This window comes from Perca flavescens, chromosome 6 (genome assembly GCF_004354835.1).
Source record: "Perca flavescens isolate YP-PL-M2 chromosome 6, PFLA_1.0, whole genome shotgun sequence".
In the NCBI taxonomy this organism is placed as follows: domain Eukaryota; kingdom Metazoa; phylum Chordata; class Actinopteri; order Perciformes; family Percidae; genus Perca; species Perca flavescens.
In genome coordinates, this window is record NC_041336.1 from 32,827,076 (window position 1) to 32,854,264 (window position 27,189).

Consider the following 27,189-nt stretch of genomic DNA (forward strand, 5'->3'; position numbering starts at 1 on the left):
CTGCCAGTCTGGCCTCCTCTTCCTCGTTCAGGAACCGGTGCAGCTTGTTGAACTCGGCTCTGGTCTGCCTCTCTGTGGACAGCAGCTGCTTCTTGGCGAGTTGAATCACTTCGTCGTAGGTGTCCCCCACGCGTCTGCGTTTGTCCCTCTTGTCCTGCAGAGACTCTAAGTCGGATCTCTGACTGCGTCTTCTACAGGAACCAGCCTGTGGCCAACATGGTGGGGAAAGTCACAGACAGGACACACCGCTCTATCTTCGTCCATACAGAACAACTGAGGCTCTTCCGGATGTTTACTACACGCCACCACCTCCGCCTTCTTATCTCCTTTTTCTGCCTCAGATGGTCCAGACGTCTGTCTCCCAGAAAACGGAGTCAGCCAGCTCCTTCAGCGTATAGTTTACCCAAGGATGTTCTTTCGAGGATTTTCTTTTACAGATGGGACAGTTTTTGTTTTGAGCTTGTTCCCAGAATGTGCGCAGGCAGCTTGAACAGAAGCTGTGGCTGCAGCCCGGAGACACAGGATCTCTGAAGGTCTCTCAACACAGATGGCAGTTCGGGAAGCTTTCAACGAGAACTCGCTCCGTCATATGTCTTTGTATCGAAATCGTTGTTCAAAAGCAAGGCCCACTGAGTTACTGTCACTTCTCCAGACTGCTTCTAATCTTCCAGCCGTGCGTTTTCCAGCAGAGATCTCACACCCTGTAATGGCGTCTCAGCTCTGTTCAACAGCGATTGCGTTCAGAAGCACATATTCTAGTTATACCCTTATTCTGAAATAGACGATATTCTGACTAAGCTGTTTGCATGGCTAATGAAAGTGAATACTCCACTAATATTCCCGTTTACATGTAAAACAGGATTTTTTTCAAAGCTTTCCAGCGGTGGAGGACTTATTGGAGCCTCCCTCTTTCATTCCTTCAACCAGCTTCTAGAAAAAGGTTGGCTCATATCCCAAAACCTGTTGATATCCGAGTCTTTGATGTTTAAAAGTAGCCGTGTTTCAGTAACCATAGCAACGCAGAGAGCTGACCATAAACTGTAAACAGACAAGAGGCCGTTAAGTGCAGTAAAAACCCAGATTGAGACACATATTGTGAACACGATGTACACATGTCCAAAGAATGCCTCTAAAACCAGAACAATACGAGATTATCCCACGTGTCTTAATCAGAAAATGTTACAGTCGGAAAAAAGGCCTTATTCTGAATATCCAAACGGAATATGCTGCTTAGGCTACATCCCTGCTGTGTTTTTTTTCCTTTTTCTTTTGTATATGTATATGTTCAGTTCATGGAAAAAAAAAGTGGTTCTATACAGAGCTGGAACTGAAATGTATGTATTGAATACCAGAACCCCAATAAAAAGACTATTGGTTTACATGACTGTTTACTGTATCCAATTCGTAAACATATAGAAACGTACTCAATGTCTAGATCTACGTTATTTTCCACTCACCTCCGTCACCAGGTGAGTTAACAGCAGGAAAAGTTGCCATGTTATCGAGTCACCAGCAGATGGTGTCAACATTCAACAGGCTGACTGACACTAAACCAGTCTAACAGCATTTTTACTGTTCAGCCAACAGGAACATGACACATGTGCCAAACTCAAGGCCCGTGGGCCAAATCCGGCCCCTCAAAGCCCCGCCCCCAGAGTGCACACCACCTATCGGGTACCCCCCAGTGCTGATAATGAAGAGCCTGAGGCAGAGCTCAGAGAGAGAACTTCAACTACCAGTCCTGTACCAAAAAAAAAATCATAAAAGCAAACATCAAACTGGCAGCCAGGACGAGGACGAAAGGGTGAACAGAATATTGATCTAGCAACTTTGTCTTATTAAATATTTTATTAGTTTCAGTATCATAATTCATTCAGATTAAGGCATTCCAGTTCTGAAGAGAAAGGAGCCGTGGTCAGGACTCGTCACTTCTTCTGTACCAAAGGGAGAATTCTTAACAGTCAAAACGGTGAATGCCCCACATTCTCTTAAATCACTCAAACGCTCCACGGGGTTCCTGCAGGAGGCCCATCCACAAAGAATCAGACATCTACAGAGATGCATTCAGGTGCACCTCATCAAGCTGCTGCAGGATAACTGCCAATTACACCACTTAACACAGCAGAACAGAAAACAATAATGTCAACATTTTACATATACTGTATATATATATATATATAACAGTATTATAAACATTAGGAATGTCAGCGATACCACAACATCAACAGGCAGAATCTGAAATGTATTATCCATGCATTTCCATCTGAAATCAAACCCAGTTCTTGTTTAGATCAGATTGTACAGCTGACTGATGTCTGTTACTGGCCAGTATGCGGAAACTACATCCAAGATTAAAAACTATATATATATATATATTTATCACCACAGCTGTACCTTTGAATAATAATGTGAAGGGGACAGATGAAATGAATGCGATAACCAACAATATTAGCCTGAAACATCAACCTGCTGCTCCACGTCCTGCTGCTACAGTGTCTTTGACATCCCATAACGTGTAAATATGTTAACAATACTGTTTAATGTTATGTTCCGTTTGTTCCCGCTCACGGATGACTCATTTGGGAGCAGGAATGAAGTGACTATAGAGACTGTTCATGGGAAATAAAAAGGTTGGAATGACTCCTACATTACCAGTGGTGATGACACACGGCGGCCACACGTAGTGCTGAACACTAACGGGAAGAAAGCTGCCGTCTACAGTCTTATTAACATTCTGCTGTGACATTTGATCCGATCAAACTCACGGGATGATTTGGGACTGATGACACTGATGGTGATCACAACCATGTGTTAAATATATATACCTGACTTTATGAAGAGCGCTCAAATGCTCCATTCAGACTACAGCTGCAAAGATTCATCCATAAGATGTCAACTATTAAAAAGGTCCCATGACATGGTGCTCTTTGGATGCTTTTATATAGACCTTAGTGGTCCCCATTACTGTATCTGAAGTCTCTTTTATATAGACCTTAGTGGTCCCCATTACTGTAGTGGTCCCTAATACTGTATCTCTTTTATATAGACCTTAGTGGTCCCCTAATACTGTATCTGAAGTCTCTTTTATATAGACCTTAGTGGTCCCCTAATACTGTATCTGAAGTCTCTTTTATATAGACCTTAGTGGTCCCCTAATACTGTATCTGAAGTCTCTTTTATATAGACCTTAGTGGTCCCCTAATACTGTATCTGAAGTCTCTTTTATATAGACCTTAGTGGTCCCCTAATACTGTATCTGAAGTCTCTTTTATATAGACCTTAGTGGTCCCCTAATACTGTATCTGAAGTCTCTTTTATATAGACCTTAGTGGTCCCCTAATACTGTATCTGAAGTCTCTTTTATATAGACCTTAGTGGTCCCCTAATACTGTATCTGAAGTCTCTTTCCCCAAATTCAGCCTTGGTGCAGAATTACAGCCACTAGAGCCAGTCCCACAATGAGCTTTTAGATGTGCCATTTCTGTGTCTGTAGCTTTAAATGCTATTGAGATGGAGAGAGGGGGGGGGCAAGGTGGAGGGTGGGGGTGTGGCCTTGACCAACTGCCACTTTGCTCGTTGGAAAGCCATGATGTCTCTCTCTCTCTCATGGGCGGGCCAAATTCTCTGGGCGGGCAAAGCAGAGAAAGGTCGCCATTTCAAGCCACTGGGGGTCATAGGCAGGCTGGGGGGAACCTCATAAAAAAAACCTCATAAAGTGAACTTTTCATGCCATGGGACCTTTAAATAAATCTCCAACTATTTTGATAATCCATTAATCAGTTTGAGTCATATTTATGAGGAAAAACTGTCAAAACTTGTGTGACGTCAGCTTGTTAAATGTGAATATGTTCTAGTTTCTTGTCTCCTCTGTGACAGGAAACAGAACATCTTTTGAGTTGTGGACAAAACGAGACGTTTGAGGACTTCATCTTGGGCTTTGGGAAACACTGATCCACATTTTTCACCGTTTTCTGACATTTTAGACACCAAACGACTGATCCATTCATCCAGACAATAATCCACAGATGAATCGACTATGAAAATAATGGCTAGTTGCAGCTCTAGTTCAGACTTTTGCCATATTGAGACGCCAATGACACGCTGGCTGTGTGAAGTGCGGACCGCCTGATTGGCCGTCACTGCTGTGTCTCAGTCAGCGTTTCCCCCCCCCCCGGGACAGAACAGCTGGACAGGGATGAACATAAATCAGCAAAAAGATAAGAGACAAAAAGGCAAATTAACGGTACATACAGTAATGAACACACAGCTGGGCTGTGACATCACAGCAGATGTTGTGAACGGGATCCCGATGCAGCGGGACAAAACGGCGTTCCTCTGACATCAGGAAGCATCACATCCAGTGAGAACAAACACCAGAGGTCCAGTGGACAGACTGTCCTGTCCACATGCCAGAAGCTAAAGTGTGGACAGCAGCAGGCCCGTGCACTCCCAGTCTCTGTCTTTCCACCGCCGCGGTGCACAAGGCCGGCCCTGCTCCCCCCCTTCCACTCCACCCTGTGCTAGTAAAGGCTCCAGGCACCCCCCTGGCGCCGCTGCTGCTGCTGCTGCTGCTGCTGCCGGGGGGAGAGTGATGAAGAGCCAGAGGATGAGGCGGTGAGCTCGCCGGGGCCGAGCTGCTTTCCACACACACACATTCAGTCCAGCTTCTCCTTCTGCACCAGCCGCGGGGCGTCCACAAAGTCCAGTCCGTTGAAGAGGATGAGGCCGCCCGTCACCACGCTGGCTGATCCCCAGAACAGAACGTAGGCCAGAGTCTCAGTCCACGTGTCACCTGTGTGGGGACAAAGCAGGTCAAACAGATGCGCTGAAGACATAATAAAGCTCTTTTTGCATCCTTTGTCAACATATTGGGGTGAAGTAGTCTCGCATTGCCAGACCTACCTCCACTGTGCTGCGGAGGAAGGACGCAATAGGACGGGATAACGGTGCCGCTGCAAAAAAGCCTCGGCAAGGAACTTGTTTTGGTGGAACGTGTGTACGTTCAAAAGTTGTTTTAGTCGTGCGACAGAAAACTCTGATTGGACAGATCGTCTAGCTAGCTGTCTGGATTTACCCTGCAGAGATCTGAGGAGCAGTTAACCATAGTCCTCAGAAATATAGAACGCCAACACAAAGACACAGGAAGGGGACGGACATCCGGCCATAAAAAGAGGGACATCCGGCGGAACTGGAGCAATCCTCTAACTGAATTGTCATCAATATAGACTATGGGGGAACTAACAAACACGGTAAATAGTGCATACATTTTTTGAGCCTGATACAAATACAAATCAGGCTCATAATACATAATATATAATACCAACTAGGGCTGCTTCCACTTAGTCGATTACTCGACTAATCGATCGTTTTGGTCTTAATCAACTTAGATTTCTTTAGTCCATTAGTCAAGTTTGATGCTTTTTTCATGATGAATGACTTATTTCCAAGAAATGTACAAGCACATCTCTGGCAAACACAAGAATTAAAAGTGGTGCTTTTAGCATGACTCTTTGCGGAGAAACTCAGATTTACAGATCTGTTGATTAAATCAACTAATTGATTTGTCGATACAGTTGAATGAGTGTTAGTTGACTAAGAATTTCTTCAATCGAGAACCCTAATACCAATTAAAGGTCCTGTGACATGAACATCTCATGTTATGAGGTTTTTTAACATTAATATGCGTTCCCCCAGCCTGCCTATGGTCCCCCAGTGGCTAGAAATGGTGATAGGTGTAAACCGAGCCCTGGGTATCCTGCTCTGAAAGCTGAGATGGGCCGATCTGGAATCTTCTCCTTATGAGGTCATAAGGGGAAAGGTTACCTCCCCTTTCTCTGCTTTGCCCGCCCAGAGAATGAGAGAGACATCATGGCTTGTAAACAAGCAAAGTGGCAGTTGGTCAAGGCCACACCCCCACCCTCCACCTTGCCCCCCCCTCTCTCCTCAATGGCATTTAAAGCTACAGACACAGAAATGGCACATACTAAGGAAATCTAATTGTGGGACTGGCTCTAGTGGCTGTAATTGTGCACCGAGGCTGAATTTCGGGAAAGAGACTTCAGATACAGTATTAGGGGACCACTAAGGTCTATATAAAAGAGACTTCAGATACAGTATTAGGGGACCACTAAGGTCTATATAAAAGAGACTTCAGATACAGTATTAGGGGACCACTAAGGTCTATATAAAAGAGACTTCAGATACAGTATTAGGGGACCACTAAGGTCTATATAAAAGAGACTTCAGATACAGTATTAGGGGACCACTAAGGTCTATATAAAAGAGACTTCAGATACAGTATTAGGGGACCACTAAGGTCTATATAAAAGAGACTTCAGATACAGTATTAGGGGACCACTAAGGTCTATATAAAAAGAGACTTCAGATACAGTATTAGGGGACCACTAAGGTCTATATAAAAGAGACTTCAGATACAGTATTAGGGGACCACTAAGGTCTATATAAAAGAGACTTCAGATACAGTATTAGGGGACCACTAAGGTCTATATAAAAGAGACTTCAGATACAGTATTAGGGGACCACTAAGGCCTATAAAAGCATCCAAAAAGCAGCATGTCATAGGACCTTTAAGATAAATAAACCCTGACGTTGTGTGTGTGCAGGTATGAAAATGGAGTGTACTGCAGTTTGTCTTACCAGCCATGAGGAGGCAGATGATGCACATGGAGAATGCTACCACCATGACGATAGGCAACTGGGGAAGGAAAAGAGTCCGATTAGAGACACCAGACACAGAAAGACCTATCAATGGATCGTCCTGAGCCCTTCTTACCGTCAGAAACTTCCAGTCTTTGGGATCACGCAGCGGGGTGGTCCAAACAGCTTCGTCCACAGCGTAGTTGCCCAGGAACAGATCGATGGAGTCCTGCAGTAAACACACACCAACTGGTTTCTACTGGTTCAACTCTCACTCTTCTCTAAACTTAACCCTGACATGAGCCATTACTGGGTTCAGCCTGTTAAGTTGCGTAAAGCTTCAGGTTATCTTCAAATGTATTTCATTCATTAATATCTTTATCTCTTTTTTTGTGTCAGAACTCATAATAGCTCTTGGACAATTCTCCTAAATACAACACTGTAACTGAAGATGCCCCTCAAACTTTACACTCTCATTGTATTAGTACACCTGTGAATAAGAGTGTAAGGATACACTGATCTGGATCGATAGATTGATTCAATGATCAACAATCCAATAACATTGATTCAAAGAGAAAATATCAATACATATCTTCAAGATGCTTCTTTATTTTTAAATTCCAACTTTATATTTGTTCTTTTTTATTGAAAAGACATACATCATTAAATGTCTGAAGAGCTCAATAATAAAAATATTAAAATCATATTTTAGTGGCTTTTTCTGAGTTGATAAAAAGGAGACACACCCACCTGTCTGAAGCCATCAGAGAAGTTGTTCTTGTAATATCGGATCATGGAGTTCCAGCCGTCCATCAGCAGCCCCCACTGAGTCCTCTTCCCCGTCCTGAGAGAGCACCATAAAGCATCATATCATAAAGAGATTGAGCTATCCACTGACATCACCATCTACACTGTCAGATCGGATTCACGCTCCCCAGAGGATAGAGCCTCTCCACCTGGGACAGCTTTCTTTCTTTTAGAATGCTCATAATGTGAGACATAGAAACACTGACTAGTGATCTCTGTAAACCTGCTTTAATTGTACTCTAACACTATAGTACATTCCAAACCAAGAACGATAACTATAACCATAACTATAATAATGTGACCATCCACACTGCTGAACCATAAACAGTGGCGTCAAGCTCACACTGCACGCTGCAGCTGATAATAGTACATACTGTAAATCTATAGTTATAGTGATAGTTATTATTCTTGGTGTGGACGGCCCTTTAAAAAGGAGAAATCTGGCCGATTTTTACCTAACTCTTGATTGCTAGATGTCCCAGAGTACTGAAGAAAAAAAAATTCTGATTCTCCGATCTGCACACTACTGTTTACCATTTCCTGCAACAACTGAATTCCCACGGGACTTCAGTGGGAGACTAGAGCTAGCCTTCAGTAACGCTATTACTGTGAAAGCCACAGGCATCATTTGGACCGTTTCCATGTAGTTACATAGTCACTAATATGCTCATAACCACTACAGTGCTCAATTACCTATTTTTGATGGGGAAATAAGCTTCAAGTTTTTGTCGCAAAGGCATTACCTCCGTGATCGACTCTTCTGGGCTTTCGGTGAAGCGACCGATGGAAAAAAGAGGTAGGTGACAGTAACAAATTGGAATTTAAATGGTTTCTTCACAATGTCGGAGTTGAAAACACATCTTGTTGTCACGTTAGGGCCCTGTTCATGTTGCATAATTGAATTGCATTTTGTGTCTGTTAGGCACTCTTTAGATCATGCCCCCACAACTGGCATTTTAGCTAACTGGGAGCTCTGGCCATTGGCTGCAGCCACTCCAGTTTGCTAGCACCGATTTTGGTCGTTTTTTTTCCTATCGACAATACTTGAAGACATCTAGCGATCAAGATTTAGTTAAAAATTGGCCGGAATTCTCCTTTAGCTGGTTTCTGTTTCAGGGGAAAATCCATCAGGGTCAGATTAAAAGGCAGTGTAGATGTGAGACAGAACACTGGACTGCTATTGAAACCGACATCTAATGTGACAGAGCAAATCAACATTAGATTTGCACAGGTCAGGGTACATCAGGATCCATATTATATACTATATTCATATCGTAGCTCATTTTATAGAAACAAGTTCATGTTTTGTTAAAATGCATTGCTGTGGATCAAGTGTTTTGGGGAAGGACAGATGGAACGAATGGACAAACATCTCCTCCTTGCTCTGACCCTTCTGATCAGCATGTGTTCAGCTGGATGTTCAGGTGTCTGCTGTGTAGACACTGACCTGGTGAAGTCCGTCTTCAAGGCCCCGGTGCCAGCATACTGCTTGGCGCAGGCATCAGCGTTGTCTGCCCAGGCTGCATGGGAGCAAACACATCATAGTGACATCTACGAGTGGAAAACGTAGGCGGGCAAGGCGATTAGTTCAGAAGGAAAGCACCGAGGGTGAGCCTACCGTTCTTGTACATCTTCACAAAGTCGGTCTGCTCCTCAATCTGCTGGCCCGTGTGGAGGACTCCCATTCTCTGCAGGTACACACACACACACACACACACACACACACACACACACACACACACACACACACACACACACACACACACACACACACACACACACACACACACACACACACACACACACACACACACACACACACACACACACACACACACACACACACACACACACACACACACACACACATTTGAGTTGAGAGGAAGTAAAAAAGAAAAATTCACTTTTTAAATCATGTGTCAAAGGCTAAACTAAAGGCTAAATCTGCTGTTTATGCAAAGTCAGCACTTCCTCCGCATTGACCTGTTTTAGTGATACATTCAGTGTAATGTCATCCTCACCCTCTTTTGGTCTGAATCGCTTTTTTTTTTTTTTTTTTTTTTTTTTTTTTAATAAGAAGATACCTTCACTCACATTGTTTCCAATCCTTTCTCCTAGCGGTTTATTTTTACGTGGAGTTAAAGTACTTTGACAACTCCTGAGAAGCAGGGCACAGTCCCTCCCTTTGCTCGAAAGCTTTTAAAGGGTACCTTCAGTTTTATTCAACCTGTTTTTGTGTCCCAGTGACTGATGGAAACAATACCACCTGAAGAAGAAGGGGAAACTACATGTTTTTCACTCGGTTGTTATTTTTTTTTATTACACACAGGCCCCAAATGTACATACATGCACAAACAGGACCTATTACTAGGGTTGGGCATCGTTTGGATTTTAATGATTCTGATTCCAATTGCGATTTTTCCTTTCGATTACGGTTCTCATCGATTCCGATTTTTTGAGGGGTGGATTTGAAATGGGTCACATGCCTATTTTCACAAATAAGACAAAAGTTTTTTTTTGATTCAATGGTGGGTTTTAGTGTTACAGTGCTTTATCAATGTAAAATAAAGCCACTCTAGAGCGCTGCTTACTGTGCTCCAAGACGGAAACCAAAACTTGGGCATGTTAAATTTGGAAACCATGGTCAGATTTGAAACCAAATCCTCCAAACGACTCATATTCTGACTAGAATCGGAGTATGACGACGTCAGGCTATGATCTGATTATTGTTCCAATCAGTCACTTACACACAAAAACATGGGAACATCGGGTCCAGGTTGAAAGAAACCAAAGTTATGTTAAATGAACGCACAACACAAGTGAGTATATAGTGTACTACATTATTCTCATTTTCGTTAAAAATATATATATATATATATATATATATATATATATATATATATATATATATATATATATATATATATATATATATATATATAAAAAATGATTGAAGTGTGATTTTTTGCGAGGATCTGTACCAAACAAAGATTTTTTTGTTAATAGTCTGTAGCATACAATTTTTTAGGCCTGGATGTCTCTGCAGGCCCACAACACTTTATTCACACTTTATTATGCACATCTCTACGTTCAGTTGTTCTGCTTATTGCGTCCCCCCTCTGTGTGACGGTGGGGTCGTACCCGTAGCTGGGACTGCAGCGAGCGCTGGGCCAGCATGCTCTGGATGACATTGGTCCGGTCCAGGCAGTCCATGCAGTTGCTACGGAACACCCCCTCCTGGCTCAGCAGCACCTTCCCGTCCGCATCCACCAGGAAGTATCTGAACGCACACACACACACACACACACATTACTTCTGATGCACAGCACACAGTTAGCCACCTGTTGTACCGTATATCAGGGAGAAGCTCACTGACCCAAACTCATCCTGCATTTCAGCGACCATGTCCAGTAAGATCTGCAGCCGGTGCCACCTCATCCGACTGCACTCCTTATGGAAGTCAAAGGCTATGTACCTGCAGAAGAGCATCACCAAGGAATAGAATGACCTGTGTACAGCTGCAACTAACCATTATATTATTGTCATGGTGGATTATTTTCTGTGTGAATGGATTAGTTGTTTGGTCTCTAAAATGTGGATCAGTGTCTCAAATGTCTAGTTTTGTCCACAAGTCAAAGCTATTCAGTTTCCTGTCCCAGAGGAGACAAGAAACTAGAACATATTCACATGTAACAAGCTGACATCACACAAGTTTGTCTGTTTTTTTTCCATTTAAAAAAATGACTGTAAAGCCGCCTACACATGATAGGCGGGAAAAACCGCTCCGTGCCGGCCATTCCATTAACTTCCTACGGGGGAGCTCGGTGCCGCACAACTATGCACTGCGCTACCCCTGGCGCTCGCATTTTCCGCTTTGCGCTGCGCTCAAAGTGCTCGATGGTGTTTTAAGCCCCCAGCGTCGACTTCAAGGCAGTGCAGCGACCATCGACTTCAAGACACCTAACCCTAACCCTTGCCTAATCCGACGTTGGGAGCTTAAAACACCAAACACCGCTCAAAGTTCATATTATTTTAACTTTGACCTAGTTGCCGCTGACCTTTCGAAAGCGCAACCAATGAAATAATAGCATGTCGTTACCCAACCCGGTCTCACACCAAGTCGTTCTATAGTTACGTTATTTAGATTTATTAATTCGTGTACAGGTTACGATTTTGACGTTTTTTTTCATGTACATGCAACGATTTTTGAACGTGTACAGGTCACGCTTTTCGAACCTGCTCTGAGGGACGCAACAACGGGGAAATGAGGCGCCACACGCCGGCCACAACAACGGGACGGGGCCGCCACTCGTGGGACGCAACAACGGGCGCTGGGGCACACAACAACGGGGAAATGAAACGCCACAACGGGGACGGTTATGGTTAGGAAAAAAGGTTAGGAAAAAAGAAGAACGGGGAAAGCAGGACACGTCAACAAAGGAACTGCAACACGCGGGACGCGATCCCCGGTCTCCCGGGTGAAAGTCCTGCGTTTTCTGACCCATCCACCAACCCAAACAACCTCCTTGCGCGGCCTTTCACCTTATCAATACTACTCGCTACCGTCAGCGTTCTGGGATAACAAAATATGCTTCCCATTAAAATGCGTTGCTTTCAATTTCGTAATCGCCACTCGAAAAAAAAACGCCACTTACGTGTCCTGTCCACGGCTTAATACATTACATAACGTAACTATATAACGAACTGTCATGAGACCTGGCTGCGTTACCTCGCAACAGGGAAATAGTTTCCTTGCCACCCTTGATGACGTTTACCTGCGCTGTGCTTTGCCCTGCGCCCTACCTAGCGGTGCGCAGAGAGCAAATCGCGTATCACGTGTAGGCGGCTTAACCGATGAATCAATTAACGAATAGCTGCCGATTGATTTAATAGTTGACAACTAATCCCCTCATCTTCGCAGCTCTAGACCTGTGTTGGAACTATGAAGAACCCAGCCACGTGTGAGTGTAGAACAATTGGTGGAAATCTTACTTGATCATGCCATTACCCAGGTTGGTCACCATCTTGTCAAAAGCCAGCTCCAGTGGCTTCTCTGAGCCCTTCTGGTTGATCTGTGGGGAAAACATGACAGGAACTCAGAGTTTCTATCCAACAAGCATGCAAACAAACATAAAGGAGTATTTGTCATTGTCGTGGTGTTATTTCCTTTGACTGACATATCATGGAAAATGTAGCTGGCACGTTGATTTCATAAAGTGAAAGTAATACAGGTGATGGAATCAACAGATCTCACCAAGTTCAAAATGACTTGTCTTCCGTAGAGAATAATCTGCGAGTCAAAGTGTCTCTGGAACCCGTCCAGCTGGAGAGACAGACAGAGAGCAGATGAACGGATGAGAGATGAACTGAACACAGTGGGCCTTGCTCGGTCTGATGCTAATGTAAAGACATCTTACGTGGTTCACGGTTTTGTTGATCTGGGGTTTGGGCTTGTACTTGAGATTGGGCCTTTGGGACCAGTAGAAGGGGATGGAGCCTCGGGTCTACGAGGAAAAATGACATCATGCATGAACACGCCATCACACTGCTTTCACCTGTCAGACAGCTGCCAGAGTCACGCAGCACACGCTCATGTCAACGTGGACACGAGCACTGTGGACTCTACTGTGTGTGTGTGTGTGTGTGGGGGGGGGTAATTCAATGTCAAAGTAGTTTAAGAGGAATATAAACACAAACTGAAGACATGTTTCAATTGTTGTAACAGTAATATTGAGGGTTGATGTCGTGCAGGATTTACAGTTCATGGCGACATGAAAGGAGAAATCCGGCACAAAATGACCTAGGGATTAATGTGTGAGCCTTGTTAGTGGTATAGAAATTTCTTTTTACTTTACCCGTGCCCCGACGACTAGCGTTCTAAGCTAAGTAGCGGTTTGCACTAAAACTGGTCACATTCGATTAGCATGAAAACATATCGCAGAGAACGGTCAAACTCGGTATCTATGCGTTATTAACCCCTAGGTTCATTTTGCCCCGGATTTCTCCTTTAACAAAATATTTACGTGATTTGAGGTGGAGAAAAATGTTTGCTTGTTTGTATGAATGCACCAATCACCAAGGCAAAGTCCATGTAGTTCCACTACTGTGGCAATAAACTCCCTTCTGATTCTGATTGAATGATCATTCAATCCTTCTTACGGCAGACGTCACTGTATCTCTGCTGTAGCATTATCAGAATCAGAATCACAAAGGTGTTTATTGCCACAGTAGTTACCCTACGTTGAATTTGCCTTGGCGATTGGGGCATACATACAAACAAAAAATAAACAATCAATACAGAAACAGATCTATACCAAATAGCTGTTTAGCTGCTTTGGCTCACCTGAACAAAGGAAGCCTTGGCACTGTTGAACTGCACGATCTGCTCCGTTTCCACGTAGTTAGCAGGATGGCCTTCTGAATCAATGCCTGCACGCAAACACGCGGGGAGCTGCTTTAGACAATTCTCTTTTAATTAATGTCCACTGGGTGGCTGCACAGCTGATTTGAGCTGGAGCAGGTAATATGAAAATCACTTGAATGAAACGTATTTGTAATGATGCATTTCTTTTGTAGCTGATGCTGTCTTTCTGTACATACAGTAGAACTTAGTTTGTCCTGGCCAGTTTTGATTATTGGAGGGGAGGGGGTAACCCGACCACCCCCCCTGTAAATGATGCCTATGCTTGAATTATCCCAGTGCACGTGGAGGCGAGGGGTCAGCAGAGCGGGCAGTAGCGTTACCTCGGACATAGTAGCGGACGCCGGCTCTGAAACAGCTCCTCCTGGAGATAATAATCCACTCAAACACCTTTCCATTGATGCAGCTGGACTTCATGGTGATGACTAGTCAACAGATGTGTTAAGGAACTGACACAGAATAGTAAGGAGGCGGTGCATACGCACTCAACAACAACAGAACTCATATACACAAGCACACCTGAGGGCTGCGGATTTAAATTGGCCAGGATGTGTTTTTGTTGGATCTTCATTACTATACTAGAAATCATAAATCTAAAAGATAATGATAAAGTGGCCACACATCAGATAGCACGGCGAGATGGGCCCAACATGAAAGATCATTCACTAATACAGAAGTGAACTGTGGCAGTGAGAGGAAAGGATACAGCCATGGACAACAGGAAACACAAACCTGTGTAACTGGAAGGAGAGAGCCATGTCAGATCAAATGCTGCCATTTATTAATTATTCTGTGCACAATTCGTGTGGAATTAAACTTACCCATGTAAAAACTGAATAGAAGATGTACTCACAGGATCAGGGTTACACATATACGGTGCATACATACAAACATGAAGCTCTCTTTCACAGCATTATTTTATTGTCTCACTATCAGATCGGGGGGGGGGGTGCTGACAAGGATGGCCAGTGCCCCCGTAATATTAATATGGCAAATATTTTCATACATTTTTAACCCCACCTTTGTCCCCAAAGAAGGCCTATTGTTTACAGTATGTGCAGTGATAAATAAAAGGTTAACACTGAATGAGTATTCTTGTGTTTTTTGTTATATGTATATTATTGTGTATTATTAGTATTTTGTATAACTAAACCTATCGAGGGTTGGTGGGATGTAGAACTTTTGCTTAACATATTTGTTACCCCTAAAATCACATGTGGCCCCAGCCTGGTCTAGAGCCGCCACTGCTCTCTAAGGGTGCAGATGCTGTACTGGACATGTGACGGGGGTGTCCGGGCTGGAAGGCCACAGTTCTAGAGCAAAGAGGTCAGTCAGCCCCCATCAGCTGAAGGTGCTGAACTAGGGCTGGGCGATATAGAGAAATTCAGATATCATGATATTCTTGACCAAATACCTCGATATCGATATTGTGGCGATATATTCTAGAGTCTACAGTTGGTGCTCTCGCAAAATATCTTCACACTTAGATTTTAGATAAATAATCATTAATAATAGAACAGTCTGGTAAGTTCAGAAAAGTACATCACTTCACTGTAATGCAGCCTTTAAAAGCAGGAAAAGACACTTATGGTCATATCACGATATTACGATATCCAAAATCTAAGACGATATCTAGTCTCATATCACGATATCGATATAATATCGATATATCGCCCAGCCCTATGCTGAACTAGAGGACGAATACCCGAACCGAGCCCGTCGGGACCCGTCGGGACCCGTTGTGGCCGGGCCCGTGTTCTGGTCGGGCTCTGTCACATCAGCGCGATAAGGCATTGAACATTTTAAAAAGCTTATTATGTACGTGCGTGCCTGTGTTAACGTGCTCTTGTTGCCCCGCGTAATAAAAGCGGGCTTTCCACACAAACAAACGTACACATTAGTATGAGAAAAAACATATTGTACATTTCATAAGTATCTCCACATGTTTCGATAACGTATTATTTATGTGAAAGTTACAACTGTACATTTCAGTTGTTACTACAATATACACAATATCACAGAAAATATTTTTTTTCATTTCGATATGTTTATTTGTATATCTATATCCGGTCACAGGTGGTCACTCAAGACGCATGGGGAGACCCATTCTGCTGCCAGGTGTGAACAGACGTACACCTGGGATCGGATCACCACTGAAACCACGTTAATGCCATGTCTGATCAGGCTTTTCAAATCAATTCAGTTTTATTTATAATGTCAAATCCTAACAGGAGTTATCTCAAGAGACTTTACAGATAGAGTGTGGTCTAGACCTACTCTATCTGACCTACTGCTGTGTAAAAACAAGTTTTTACACAGCAGAAAGCTCAGACAGAACCTGACTCTTGGTGGGCGGCCATCTGCCTCTTTCTTTTTTAACAGTTTTTATTAGCAGTCGTTGTGTCAAAATGTTCCCAACAGGACTAATAAAAAACATGTTTCCAGAACCTCTGCTGAAAGAAATATAAAACATCTTTATATCTATGATAATGACAGCAGAGAGAGATTCTACAATAGAATGGTGGAAAACTCTTTGTACATGAGCAGCACAGACTCCGGTTGTTTAGTTGGGGGTTAATGGGTTGCCTTAAATAATGGAAACTAGGTTTCAAAGGCCCAATCTTTGCTCCAGTTCTACCCAGAAGGAAACTAAATAAACGCTGCGAAAGAGAACATTGGTTGTCTCTTACCTCTGGCTGTGCAATGAATTCCCTCAACAGGTGGCCATTCCAGACGAAACGCTGATCTGCCTGCAACAGGGACAGGTAGCACATTTTAATACAACGCCAAACAATCCTGGAGAGGAGGCGGACGGCTAAATAAAAACAGAATAGAAGGGGGTTTGACTTACACGTACAATCCGGGAATTGCTTGTGTGTCATTTGATGGATAACAACATTTCTGATTGGGTTTTAATTCCCACAGAGAGACTGGTCTGTATGTGGTGTATCAGGAACTAGAGCCCGACCAATAAAGGATTTTTACGCGTAACAAAAGATAAACAGATCTCCCTAACATTAGTTATTTGTGGTTATTTATGAGTCCTCACTAAAATAATATGATAATGCAGTTTAAAAATAAACTTGTTTGTTTTATTGTCACAACAGAACAGAGGAACATCAAAATATATTATAAGTTCTGATGAATTAAATGTATAAAAATACAAACTTAAGATATGAAACTTAAAGTTCTTTCTGTTTAACACATTTTATTGATTTTTGCCAGTAAATAGACAATTCTGAACAAAAAGCAGTTCAAATCTTGGCCGTACAAATGTGCAGTACAACTGGTATAGAACAGCAATAATCAAAACACCTACCCCACGTTCATCCAATCAAATATGCCAAATATGGCACATATTGGGTTTGGGGGGATGTCTATACCAAACATTTTGGAGTAGGCCTGAAATGTGTCTGCCCAAAATGTCTTGAGATAAGGGCAAGACCAGAACATATGTATGTGATCAGCTGGCTGAATTTTACAGCGGGGACAAGCAGGATCAGCACTAGGGAAAATCTTGGCCAGTTTAGCCCTAGTCCAGTGTACTCTAAGAAGGATTTTAAGTTGAATTAGGCTGTGTCTGGCACAAGGAGAGGAGGTGTGTACTAGGCCAAGTGCTGCCTCCCATTGATCCTCTCTCTTTGCTTCCCCAAAGTCATCCTCCCAGAGTGGTCTTATTCCTTGCAGCGAAAGGGGAGAAATGTTGCAGATATCATTATAAAGAGTTGAAATTAAGCCTTTCCGATGCGGAGATAAAGAGAGAAAATTGTCTATTGTATTATCTGTTGGAAAGTATGGGAAGGAGGCAACGTTTTTTTGTACAAAATGTCTTACTTGGATATACCTAAAGAAATGAGACTTTGGCAGATCGAACTTCTCAGAGAGTTGTGCAAATGACCCAAAGCTGCCCTCAATAATGAGATTGGAAATAGATGTAATGCCTTGCGCCAGCCATATCCCAAAAGCTGAATCCAGGGTAGAAGGTGGGAAATTATAATTGTTCATGATAGGAGAATGTGTTGACATTGTTGATAAATTAAAATGTCTTTTAAATTGTGACCAAATTTTGATTGAATTAAGAACAATGGGATTTGAGGAGAATTTGCTTAGTGGAGCAGGAGGAAAAGGGGCACACAGCACAGAACTTAGGTGAACCGGGCTGCTTGTGCGCTCCAGGTGTACCCAGGACTCACTCCTATCCGGTACATATTTTTCTGACCAAAACAACATTTTCTGAAAATTACAAGCCCAGTAATAATAAATAAAGTTGGGTAGTGCTAAGCCCGCCAGTTCTTTGGGTCTTTCAAGAGACTGCCTTTTGATCCTGTGTGACTTACCATTCCAAATGAATGATGTTATGCTCTGGTCCAAGGTTTTGAAAAACTTTTTCCTTATTAAAATGGGAATGTTTTGAAAAAAATAAAGAAATTTTGGTAATACAATCATTTTAATGAGGTTAACGCGACCAATTACAGATAGTGGTAGATTCGACCATCTCATCATATCTTGTTTACACTTATCAAAAAGAGCACCAACGTTTTTAACAAACAGTGATGAAAAGGTGGGCGTGATCTCCACACCAAGATATTTAAATCCTTTTTTAACTATTTTGAATGGGAAAGTAGTTGGGGGAATTTGGGTTGCAGCCTGATTGAGGGGAAACATCTCACTTTTCTGGAGATTAATTTTGTAACCAGACAGTCTCCCAAATTGATTTAAAATATTAACAATATAAGGAACAGAGGTCATAGGGTTAGATGTATACAGGAGTAAGTCATCGGCATAGAGAGATTATTTATGCGTAAGCCCACCTCGCACTATGCCTGAAAACTCCGCAGATTGTCTCAGGGCGATGGCTAGTGGCTCTATGGCTATAGCGAAGAGGAGAGGAGATAGGGGGCAGCCCTGACGGGTACCTCTACCAAGGGAAAAGTATTCGGACTGCTGTCCATTGGTAACCACCGCAGCCAGGGGTTGAGCATACAGAAGTTGAACCCAGGATACGAACGCATCGTCAAATCCGAATTGTTTCAGCACCGATAAAAGATAGCCCCACTCAACTCGGTCAAATGCCTTTTCAGCATCGAGTGAGATCACCATTTCAGGAACAGATGCTGAAGGGGAATACACAATGTTTAGGAGTCTACTTAAGTTTGAGCTAGAATGTCTGTTTAAAATGAAACCAGTTTGATCAGTAGATATTATCCGAGGTAAGACCTTCTCCAATCGGCCAGCTAAAATTTTAGACAGAATCTTATAATCACTATTTAATAAGGAGATGGGATGATATGAAGCACATTGGAGGGGATCTTTACCTTTTTTTGGAATTAGGGTTATGGCAACTTGGCGTAGAGTTGGTGGAAGCTGTCTAGATGACAATGATTCATTGAACATGGCCTGAAGCAGTGGAGAAAGTTCAGGTGCAAATTTTTTATAAAAGTCAGAGGTGAAGCCATCTGGTCCAGGCGTTTTATTGCTTTTTAGGGATTTAATAGCATCTAAGATCTCTGCAGAAGAAATATTTCCTCCTAATGAAGAAGTGTGTTCAGATTGGATCGAGGGAAATGCAAGGTTGTTAAAGAAGCTGCTTATTTGTGGAAAGTTTTCATCACATTCAGAGGTATAGAAGTCAATGTAATATTGTTTAAAGGTATTATTAATCTCCAGGTGATCGGTCACAATTTCGCCATTTGTATTATAAACCTTAGGTATAAGGCGAGAGGAGGCAGTTTGACGGGCTTGTTGGGCTAAAAGTTTGCCGGCCTTGTCACCTGATTCATAAGTATTATATCGGGCCCTTATGATTAGATATGTAGCCTTGTCTGTGGTGAGAGAGTCATATTCCGCTTGTAAGCGTAGTCTTTCTTTATAAAGAGATGGAGATGGGAATGACAAGTAACCTCCACTACTTGAACCGGCCCTATGAGGCAATCCCAAAAAGTCGTCATGGCCTATTTTTTTTTAAATTGCTTTTTGGAAAATAAGAACATGTTTTCATCTGGTTTTTTGTTGATTTTTTCAGTTAAAAATTGATATTTAGTTATAAAATGAACTATAATATTTGCTGAATTTTACAATGTAGAGTATCTTCAGGTGGACAAACTATACAACGCCAACACTCAGAACATGGTTGAAGGGTGTTTCGTCCATTTTTATTTTATTTTTTAAATATTCATTTATCGGCCATTATAAATGCCGATACCGATAGTTTGGAAAATGCCTAATATTGGCCAATAATATCGGCTGGCCGATATATCGGTCGGGCTCTATCAGGAATATCTTACCCTCTCCAGGAGGCTCATCTCCTGAAACTCGGGGCTGGTGTTGGCCAGGCGCTGCAGGGTGTGGGTCAGGTCGTAGTCTGTTGCAAAGTAGAAGCCGTCTGTGTGAAGCACATTGTTGATCATGGACAGGAAGGTCTTGTTGTCTTGCATCTGAAAGGAGACACAAATCCGACAGCAGAGGTGAGAGATCCAGTGGTGTTTTAAGCCCCCAACGTCTCCTTCCAGGCAGCACTGCAACCGTTGACTTCAAGGCACCTAACCATAACCATTGCCTAATCCCTAATCCTAGTGCCTTCCAGGCAGCCTCTCTTCAATTGTTATTGTATATTTCTTGTAAATTCTATTGTATTGTTATACTGTATACTTAAAGCGCAGCTCTCGCCAAAATACAACCTAGGGTCTTTTTGTGAATGTACCCAAGTCTAACTTTCGTTTAAAAGCATATTTAGGACAGAAGCGCCACTTTTAAGATATACCGTATTCTCGTTTTTCGGTCAAATGGCCTTTTGAATGGGAGTGCTAGGGGCACTTTTATGCTAGCCTCAAAATAGCTATTTTTAAAACACTAAGAAGGCTCGACACAACATGAAACTTTGCATCAAGTATCACCAGGGGCTCTACACCTTAAAGTGATGTGACGTGTATTTTAGGCTACAACATTTTTCCGCTAGCTGCCTGTCCCCTGAACACACTGTAAAAAACGCGGTCTCTGTAGACAGCCCAGGCACCACAAACGGCAACAAAAACAAACTGTGCCAACCTGCCCCACGAACCATAACAAACAGTGTTCCAGCCAATAACGTAGGCTACTGCCACAATGCATATTCCTGACTCAACCAACTCCTTCTTGTCACTATGTCGGTGTCATTGATTCTTAAATTTCCCATGAAGCTGATCGCGGTTACGTGTCAGTTAAACGTCTCATCTCCAATCCTATCCGTATTTGTGAGAAGTGGCGCTGTCCTGAGTTGAAAGCCTACTTTACGGCTTTGTTATCGAGTTAATAGGAGTGTGTGTGTTCGTGTCGGCCGCTGTCCATTTCCTAAGGTTCTGAAATGACTACTTTTTTTTTCTTTTTTAAAAGGGCGTGCGCCTGTGAGCACCCACGGACGAAAAAATAAATCTGCGCCTATGACACTATTTCCAACAACCTGACCACCTCCCCTGCTCTTTCAACCACCACACCTGCCTCCCCTCCTCCACTCTCTGTCACTCTCACATTTCTCTCTGCTGTCCCCTGTGGTCAGGGGGGTTAAGAAGTTTGTTCATTGTAGAGCATTGTTAAAGGTAGTCTGTATATGCATGGAGATGAACTGTTAACCACTACATTTGCAACGGCGATGTACCGCAGACGTCGCGGCTCACACCTCTCGATATTTACTGACGTTTGCCTCCCCACCGCCAGGCTTCGGGTTCCACTTTTGTGCGCTCCCGGGGCGTCGGGGGCGACTGGCATGGGTGGCTTGGGCCCCGTCATAACTGCTTGCAGTTCTAGTTTATATTTCTTACTGTCCTTTCTGTTTTTTATTCTTTATACAGTACAGGCCAAAAGTTTGGACACACCTTCTCATGACTATTTACATTGTAGATTGTCACTGAAGGCATCAAAACTATGAATGAACACATATGGAATTATGTACTTAACAAAAAAAGTGTGAAATAACTGAAAACATGTAGTAGCCACCCTTTGCTTTTTTTATTAATAAGGGGAAAAAATCCACTAATTAACCCTAACAAAGCACACCTGTGAAGTGAAAACCATTTCAGGTGACTACCTCATGAAGCTCATTGAGAGAACACCAAGGGTTTGCAGAGTTATCAAAAAAGCAAAGGGTGGCTACTTTGAAGAATCTAAAATATAAGACATGTTTTCAGTTATTTCACACTTTTTTGTTAAGTACTTTAAAAGCTTCCTCTGTTACTACATCATGCCGATATGATCACACAGCGTTATAGTTTTATAAAATGTTTGTATCCAAATTGATGATTTCAAACAGATGGTAATAAAAAATGTCAAAAGCAGGTGAGGTTCATGGTACAGTGCAGTTAAACCCCGCTGACTGCGCCAGCTAAGCTTTCAGACTTCACTGTTAACAAGTTAGTTTGTGGGTTTGCCATTTACAAATGATGTAATAGAATATCCTGGAATGAACTAATTTTGTTCAATGGACCTTTTTCACAGCAGACATTTTGACTTGTCATAGTAGGAAAAGCACAGCTGAAATTGATAACCTTAACGATGGCTCAATCCCATCAAGTGTCCCAGTAAGCTATTTCAGTGAGTCAGCATGCACAATACCAGGGCTTCTCCTAAGTGGAATGCAGCCATCATTAATGGTTTTGAATACACCTGTGCTTTTCCTACTATGACATGTCCACACACACACACACACACACACACACACACACACACACACACACACACACACACACACACACACACACACACACACACACACACACACACACACACACACACACACACACATATATTTGTTTTTAATTGTATGTCTACTGCAATCACATGGGAAAAGTAACTACATTTACATACTGTGAATCGTTTTTTTTTTTAACCGAGAATCAATTTTAAATCGAAAATCAATTTTGAATCGAATCTTGAGACTGAAAAATCAATATCGAATCGTGACATTTTCTGAAACCCCTAGTGTGTATATGGGACAGTGACTCCACCAGGGGAGCTCCCTGACCCCGAGGTGCTAGATACAGACTTTGCCTATCCTGTGTGAATGAGCCGCATGAAACGCAGACATGGGGGTGATTTCTGAATCACATGAGGTCCCCTGGTTATACTAGTCCTGTGACAGACTTTATCATCCAGCCACATGTACAGCCCGGAGCCGTGGGATTAGGTTTGCACAACATTGACAAAATGTGATATTGCGATATGAATTAGGAACACTGCGTTATCGATATTCATTTCGGTATTTTTAAACATATGTAAAATTACAAAAGTTATGGGAAAACGCATCAAAATAGATTCACAACAATATAGTGCACAATGAGACTTATGTAGCGCGGCTGGACCACAGGTCGGGCACGGATGAAAAATATTCATTATTTCCGACTCCAAACTCTGCCTCATATAAACACTGTTTATAAAATTGCGGGATAGCTACCGGTGGGAAATAGATGTGGGATGGGATTACTTTAGGCCACTAAAGTTTCCTCTTCAATCTGTTATTTCGCCTTCTCCCTGAGAAACACTCATTTTCTTACTTTTGTGTTCTTTCTTTTGCTCAACTGACTCCCTTCGCTCTCTCTTTAGGGCCTTTCTTTTCTTTCCCTTCTCTGATTCGTTCCGTTTTTTTTTTTTTGTCTCTATCCATTTCTTCACTTATACCGTCACTCTGTCGAAATATGCACACACACATCACGTGGTACGCTACATAAGGTTTGTCACGTAGTGGACCCGTGCGCTGAGTTGCGCCAACGTGTGCAAGTGGCACGGTAACAGGCCAATGAAACATGATCATTATAGCGTTTCAAGCAGACAAACACAACTAAGCCACGCAGCCAACGGACGGGACGATTGCAATAACAATATTAAGTCGATATATCATGCACCCCTACGTGGGATCCTACCTGGTTGTCTGTCAGATGTAGGATTGTCTTCTTATAGGAGATGATGTCAAAGTCCAGGGCCTTCCACACCGCATGGCCCAGCAAATCTCCCACCTTCTTCTTCTTAGTGATGATGACCACGTACATGCCTAAGACACACACACACACACACACACACACACACACAGGGGGTGGAAATGAAGAGGACGCCGAGCTGAGCTGAACCCACTGCTGATCTCCCGCCTCTCTAACAGCTGATGGTTGCCGAATGTTCGCCTGGAGCGGGATCTTCCTGCAGCACGGTCTGAACTTACCTGCCACCAGACGGATGGTCCCCATCAGTCCACATATTGGCCGGCTGTCAGCAGACGCAGGGACGTCCCTCCTCACTGAGGACCAAAGCATGGACACAACAGTGGTTAGTGAATGATAATTTTTTAACATTTATGACTCTCTGAATGACTGTTGATTATCTACCCTCCTGACAAACTCTGATCACACGTTATCAGAGAATGAAGTGACGCCTTAAAACAGCCTTTTCACTATGAGCTGCAAGTAATATGAGACAGAGAAAAGACAGCAAAGTCCCCATAAATGTAAAACTAGGACATACAAAAGACATTACAAAAGAACTAACACACCTGATTGATCGAAACAGCAACAATCAACATGCAGTGAATGTGTACGAGTGTGTGTGTGTGTGTGTGTGTGTGTGTGTGTGTGTGTGTGTGTTTGGAGTGGGACTACTGTGCAAAGCTGGATTACCAACAAGGCAACCCAGACAAAATGTCAAAATCTAGTTTAAGTTTAAGACCTTAATGTGAAGAACAGGGGCGAAACAGAGGCCTAACAGCTAATGTTCTCCCTGAAGTGAACCCAGCCGAGCTACTGCGTATATACAGTTGTGCTTATAAGTTTATGAACCCATGCTAAAGTTGACTAAAAATAGTTATAAAAAAATCATCTTTTGGAAATTGATCTTTAATACCTTAATTAAAAAAAATAGGAAAATCCAACCTGTAAGGACACCAATTTTCTTTGTGAATGAATAATGGAAGGCAGATTTTTATTTTTAAAGGCCAGTTATTTCATGGATCCAGGATACTATGCATCCTGATAAAGTTCCCTTGGACTTTGGAATTAAACTGGCATGGGTTACTTTCCATAAAATCATCTCTCAATGTAAAATCAAACCAGCTATTAGGCTGAACTATAACCATACCAATCTCTAGGTATGGGGAAGGGCATGTGATGATGTGGGACTATTTTAATTCCAAAGACCAAGGGAACTTTATCAGGATGCATAGTATCCTGGATCCATGAAATAACTGGCCTTTAAAAATAAAAATCTGCCTGCCTCTATGGGAATTTAACATAGGGGTGTCTATACTTTTAAGTAAGAACATTTATTTATTTACGATACATTATTCATTCACAAAGAAAATTGGTGTCCTTAAAGGTCGGATATTTCCTCATTTTTATAAATAAGGCTTTAAGATCAATTTCCAAAAGAGTATTTTTTGTATTCCTCTTTTTAGTGAACTTTAGCATATGGGTTCATAAACTTATGAGCACAACTGTAGCCTATATACTATACACACACACACACACAAGCCTCTCCATGGGCTCTTTCCATGTAGCGGAGATGACTAACTTAGGCTACAGTCTCTTTGTCTGTGATCAGTGTGCTGGAGCTCAACGTGGTCACCTGACCAGCCTGTGCTGCTCACCTGTGAGAGTCATCTCGGTGGAAACCCTGTCGATGGCCAGGACGTCCTCAGATCCGTCATCGCAAGCCTCGATGTAGAACTTCTCTGGTGTGGTGCGCCTAGGAGCACACACACAAACACAGGTTTAAACTCCACAAACATCCTCATCATCATCTCAAGCAGCCCTTTGTGTAACAACGCCACTATTACTGTCCAATGCGGCCAGAAACCGCTAGAGGCGGAGAGCACAGAGAGCTGACCGGACACAGCTGTTAGCTCACTAGGCTAAAGCACCGCACTGTTAGAGCTGCTCGGAGCTAGCTCCAGCCGGCTGGGCTCCCGGCTATCTCAGCACTCATATGTCAATGTCAGCAGACTAACAGACTAGAGGAGACCTGACTCTGTGTGTGTGTGTGTGTGTGTGTGTGTGTGTGTGTGTGTGTCTCAGAAGTAACGTTAGCACTGGCTGCAGTGACACGGTGCGCGCAGCGGGGCTGTCTGTCTCTGTCTCTGTCTCTCTGAGTCCGGCTGGATGTGAAGTCCTCGCGGACTGTGCTCGCATCTTCAGGCGGTACGAACAGGAAATGAAGCCACGCGAACATGATGTGAATTGATCCACAGCACTTACAGGTTGAAACTCTGATAGGTGCTCGCCATCTTTCCTCCCGTTTGACCTCAGTGACGTGTCAGACGGCGACACACCGGCAGGGCTACTTCCGCCATCCGCTGAGAGAGAGAGAAGCTACTGTCTATGGAGAGAAGGGACGCCAGATGGCGCTGCTGCCGTGCGCACCCTGACGTCATGTTTCATGGTTACTATTCAGATCCTTTCAGTAAAATACCACACTGTAAAAAAACAAAAAACTCTGTTAGGCCTACATGTAAGAGCCCTGCATTGAAAATGTTTCAATCAAAATTCATTTTTTTTAGAAACTGGAAAACGATAGCCTAGAAATCTAGACTCCCCCTAGCGGCAGCAAATTTATTTGGCAGCCAGGGGGTCTAATCATAGACAGTATATAAGGGTCTAAGGGTCTAGGCACTCTCCGTTGACTTAGTCCTTTATTTCTTTAAATACTAGGGGGATGAAAGATAATGTAAAACGTAAGGCTATTTTTCTTTTCTGTAAGGAGCAAAGGGCTAATTGTGGTTTTTTACAAGAAAATCACTCAGCTGAGGCTGACACAAAACTGGAAATTGCAATGGGGAGACTATTTTTTTCAGTCATGGAACGTCACACTCCGCAGGAGTTATGATTTTGTTTAATAGATTTCCTGGGAAAATTATTGACCATAAAAGTGACTCTACCGGTTATTGGTTAATCGTCGTGACAGAAATGAATGGTATAAATTACATCTTATGTGTGTATGGTCATAACAAAAGAGCACAATGCAAAAATCTCTTCTCATCCTTAAGTAAGTACTTAGAGGAATGGAAAATGCTTTTTTCAACAGATTTCAACCTAGCCCCTGATCTTTGGTTAGACCGCTTACCATCAAAGAGACTTTGCCACACACTTGATGAAACAATACTTGAATTGATCACAAAAGCCAATCTAATAGATTATTGGAGAATGAAAAACCCAACCAGAAAACAATTTACCTGGTTCAACTCATCTAATAATGGCCAGTGCTCAAGATTGGATTATTGGTTATTATCAGACAATCACATTAATGAGGTTAATAGATGTGATATTTCAGCATCACCCCTGACTTATCATTGTGTAATA

The 27,189-nt window shown here is 42.7% G+C and overlaps 1 protein-coding gene across 1 annotated transcript; it reads right to left on the minus strand.

Moving 5' to 3' along the window:
• Positions 1-4,510: 4,510 nt before the first annotated feature.
• sacm1lb (SAC1 like phosphatidylinositide phosphatase b) lies at positions 4,511-26,192 on the minus strand. Its single transcript, XM_028580522.1, has 20 exons — positions 26,089-26,192; positions 25,482-25,579; positions 24,066-24,140; positions 23,773-23,900; positions 20,170-20,319; positions 16,576-16,635; positions 14,592-14,625; positions 14,209-14,310; positions 13,808-13,893; positions 12,882-12,968; positions 12,719-12,787; positions 12,457-12,536; positions 10,841-10,939; positions 10,606-10,744; positions 9,083-9,152; positions 8,912-8,984; positions 7,408-7,501; positions 6,794-6,886; positions 6,658-6,715; positions 4,511-4,792 (listed from the first exon to the last, which is right to left on the minus strand). The coding sequence occupies exons 1-20, from the start codon at positions 26,115-26,117 to the stop codon at positions 4,656-4,658; spliced, it is 1,761 nt and encodes a 586-aa protein (XP_028436323.1). The 5' UTR covers positions 26,118-26,192; the 3' UTR covers positions 4,511-4,655.
• Positions 26,193-27,189: the final 997 nt, after the last annotated feature.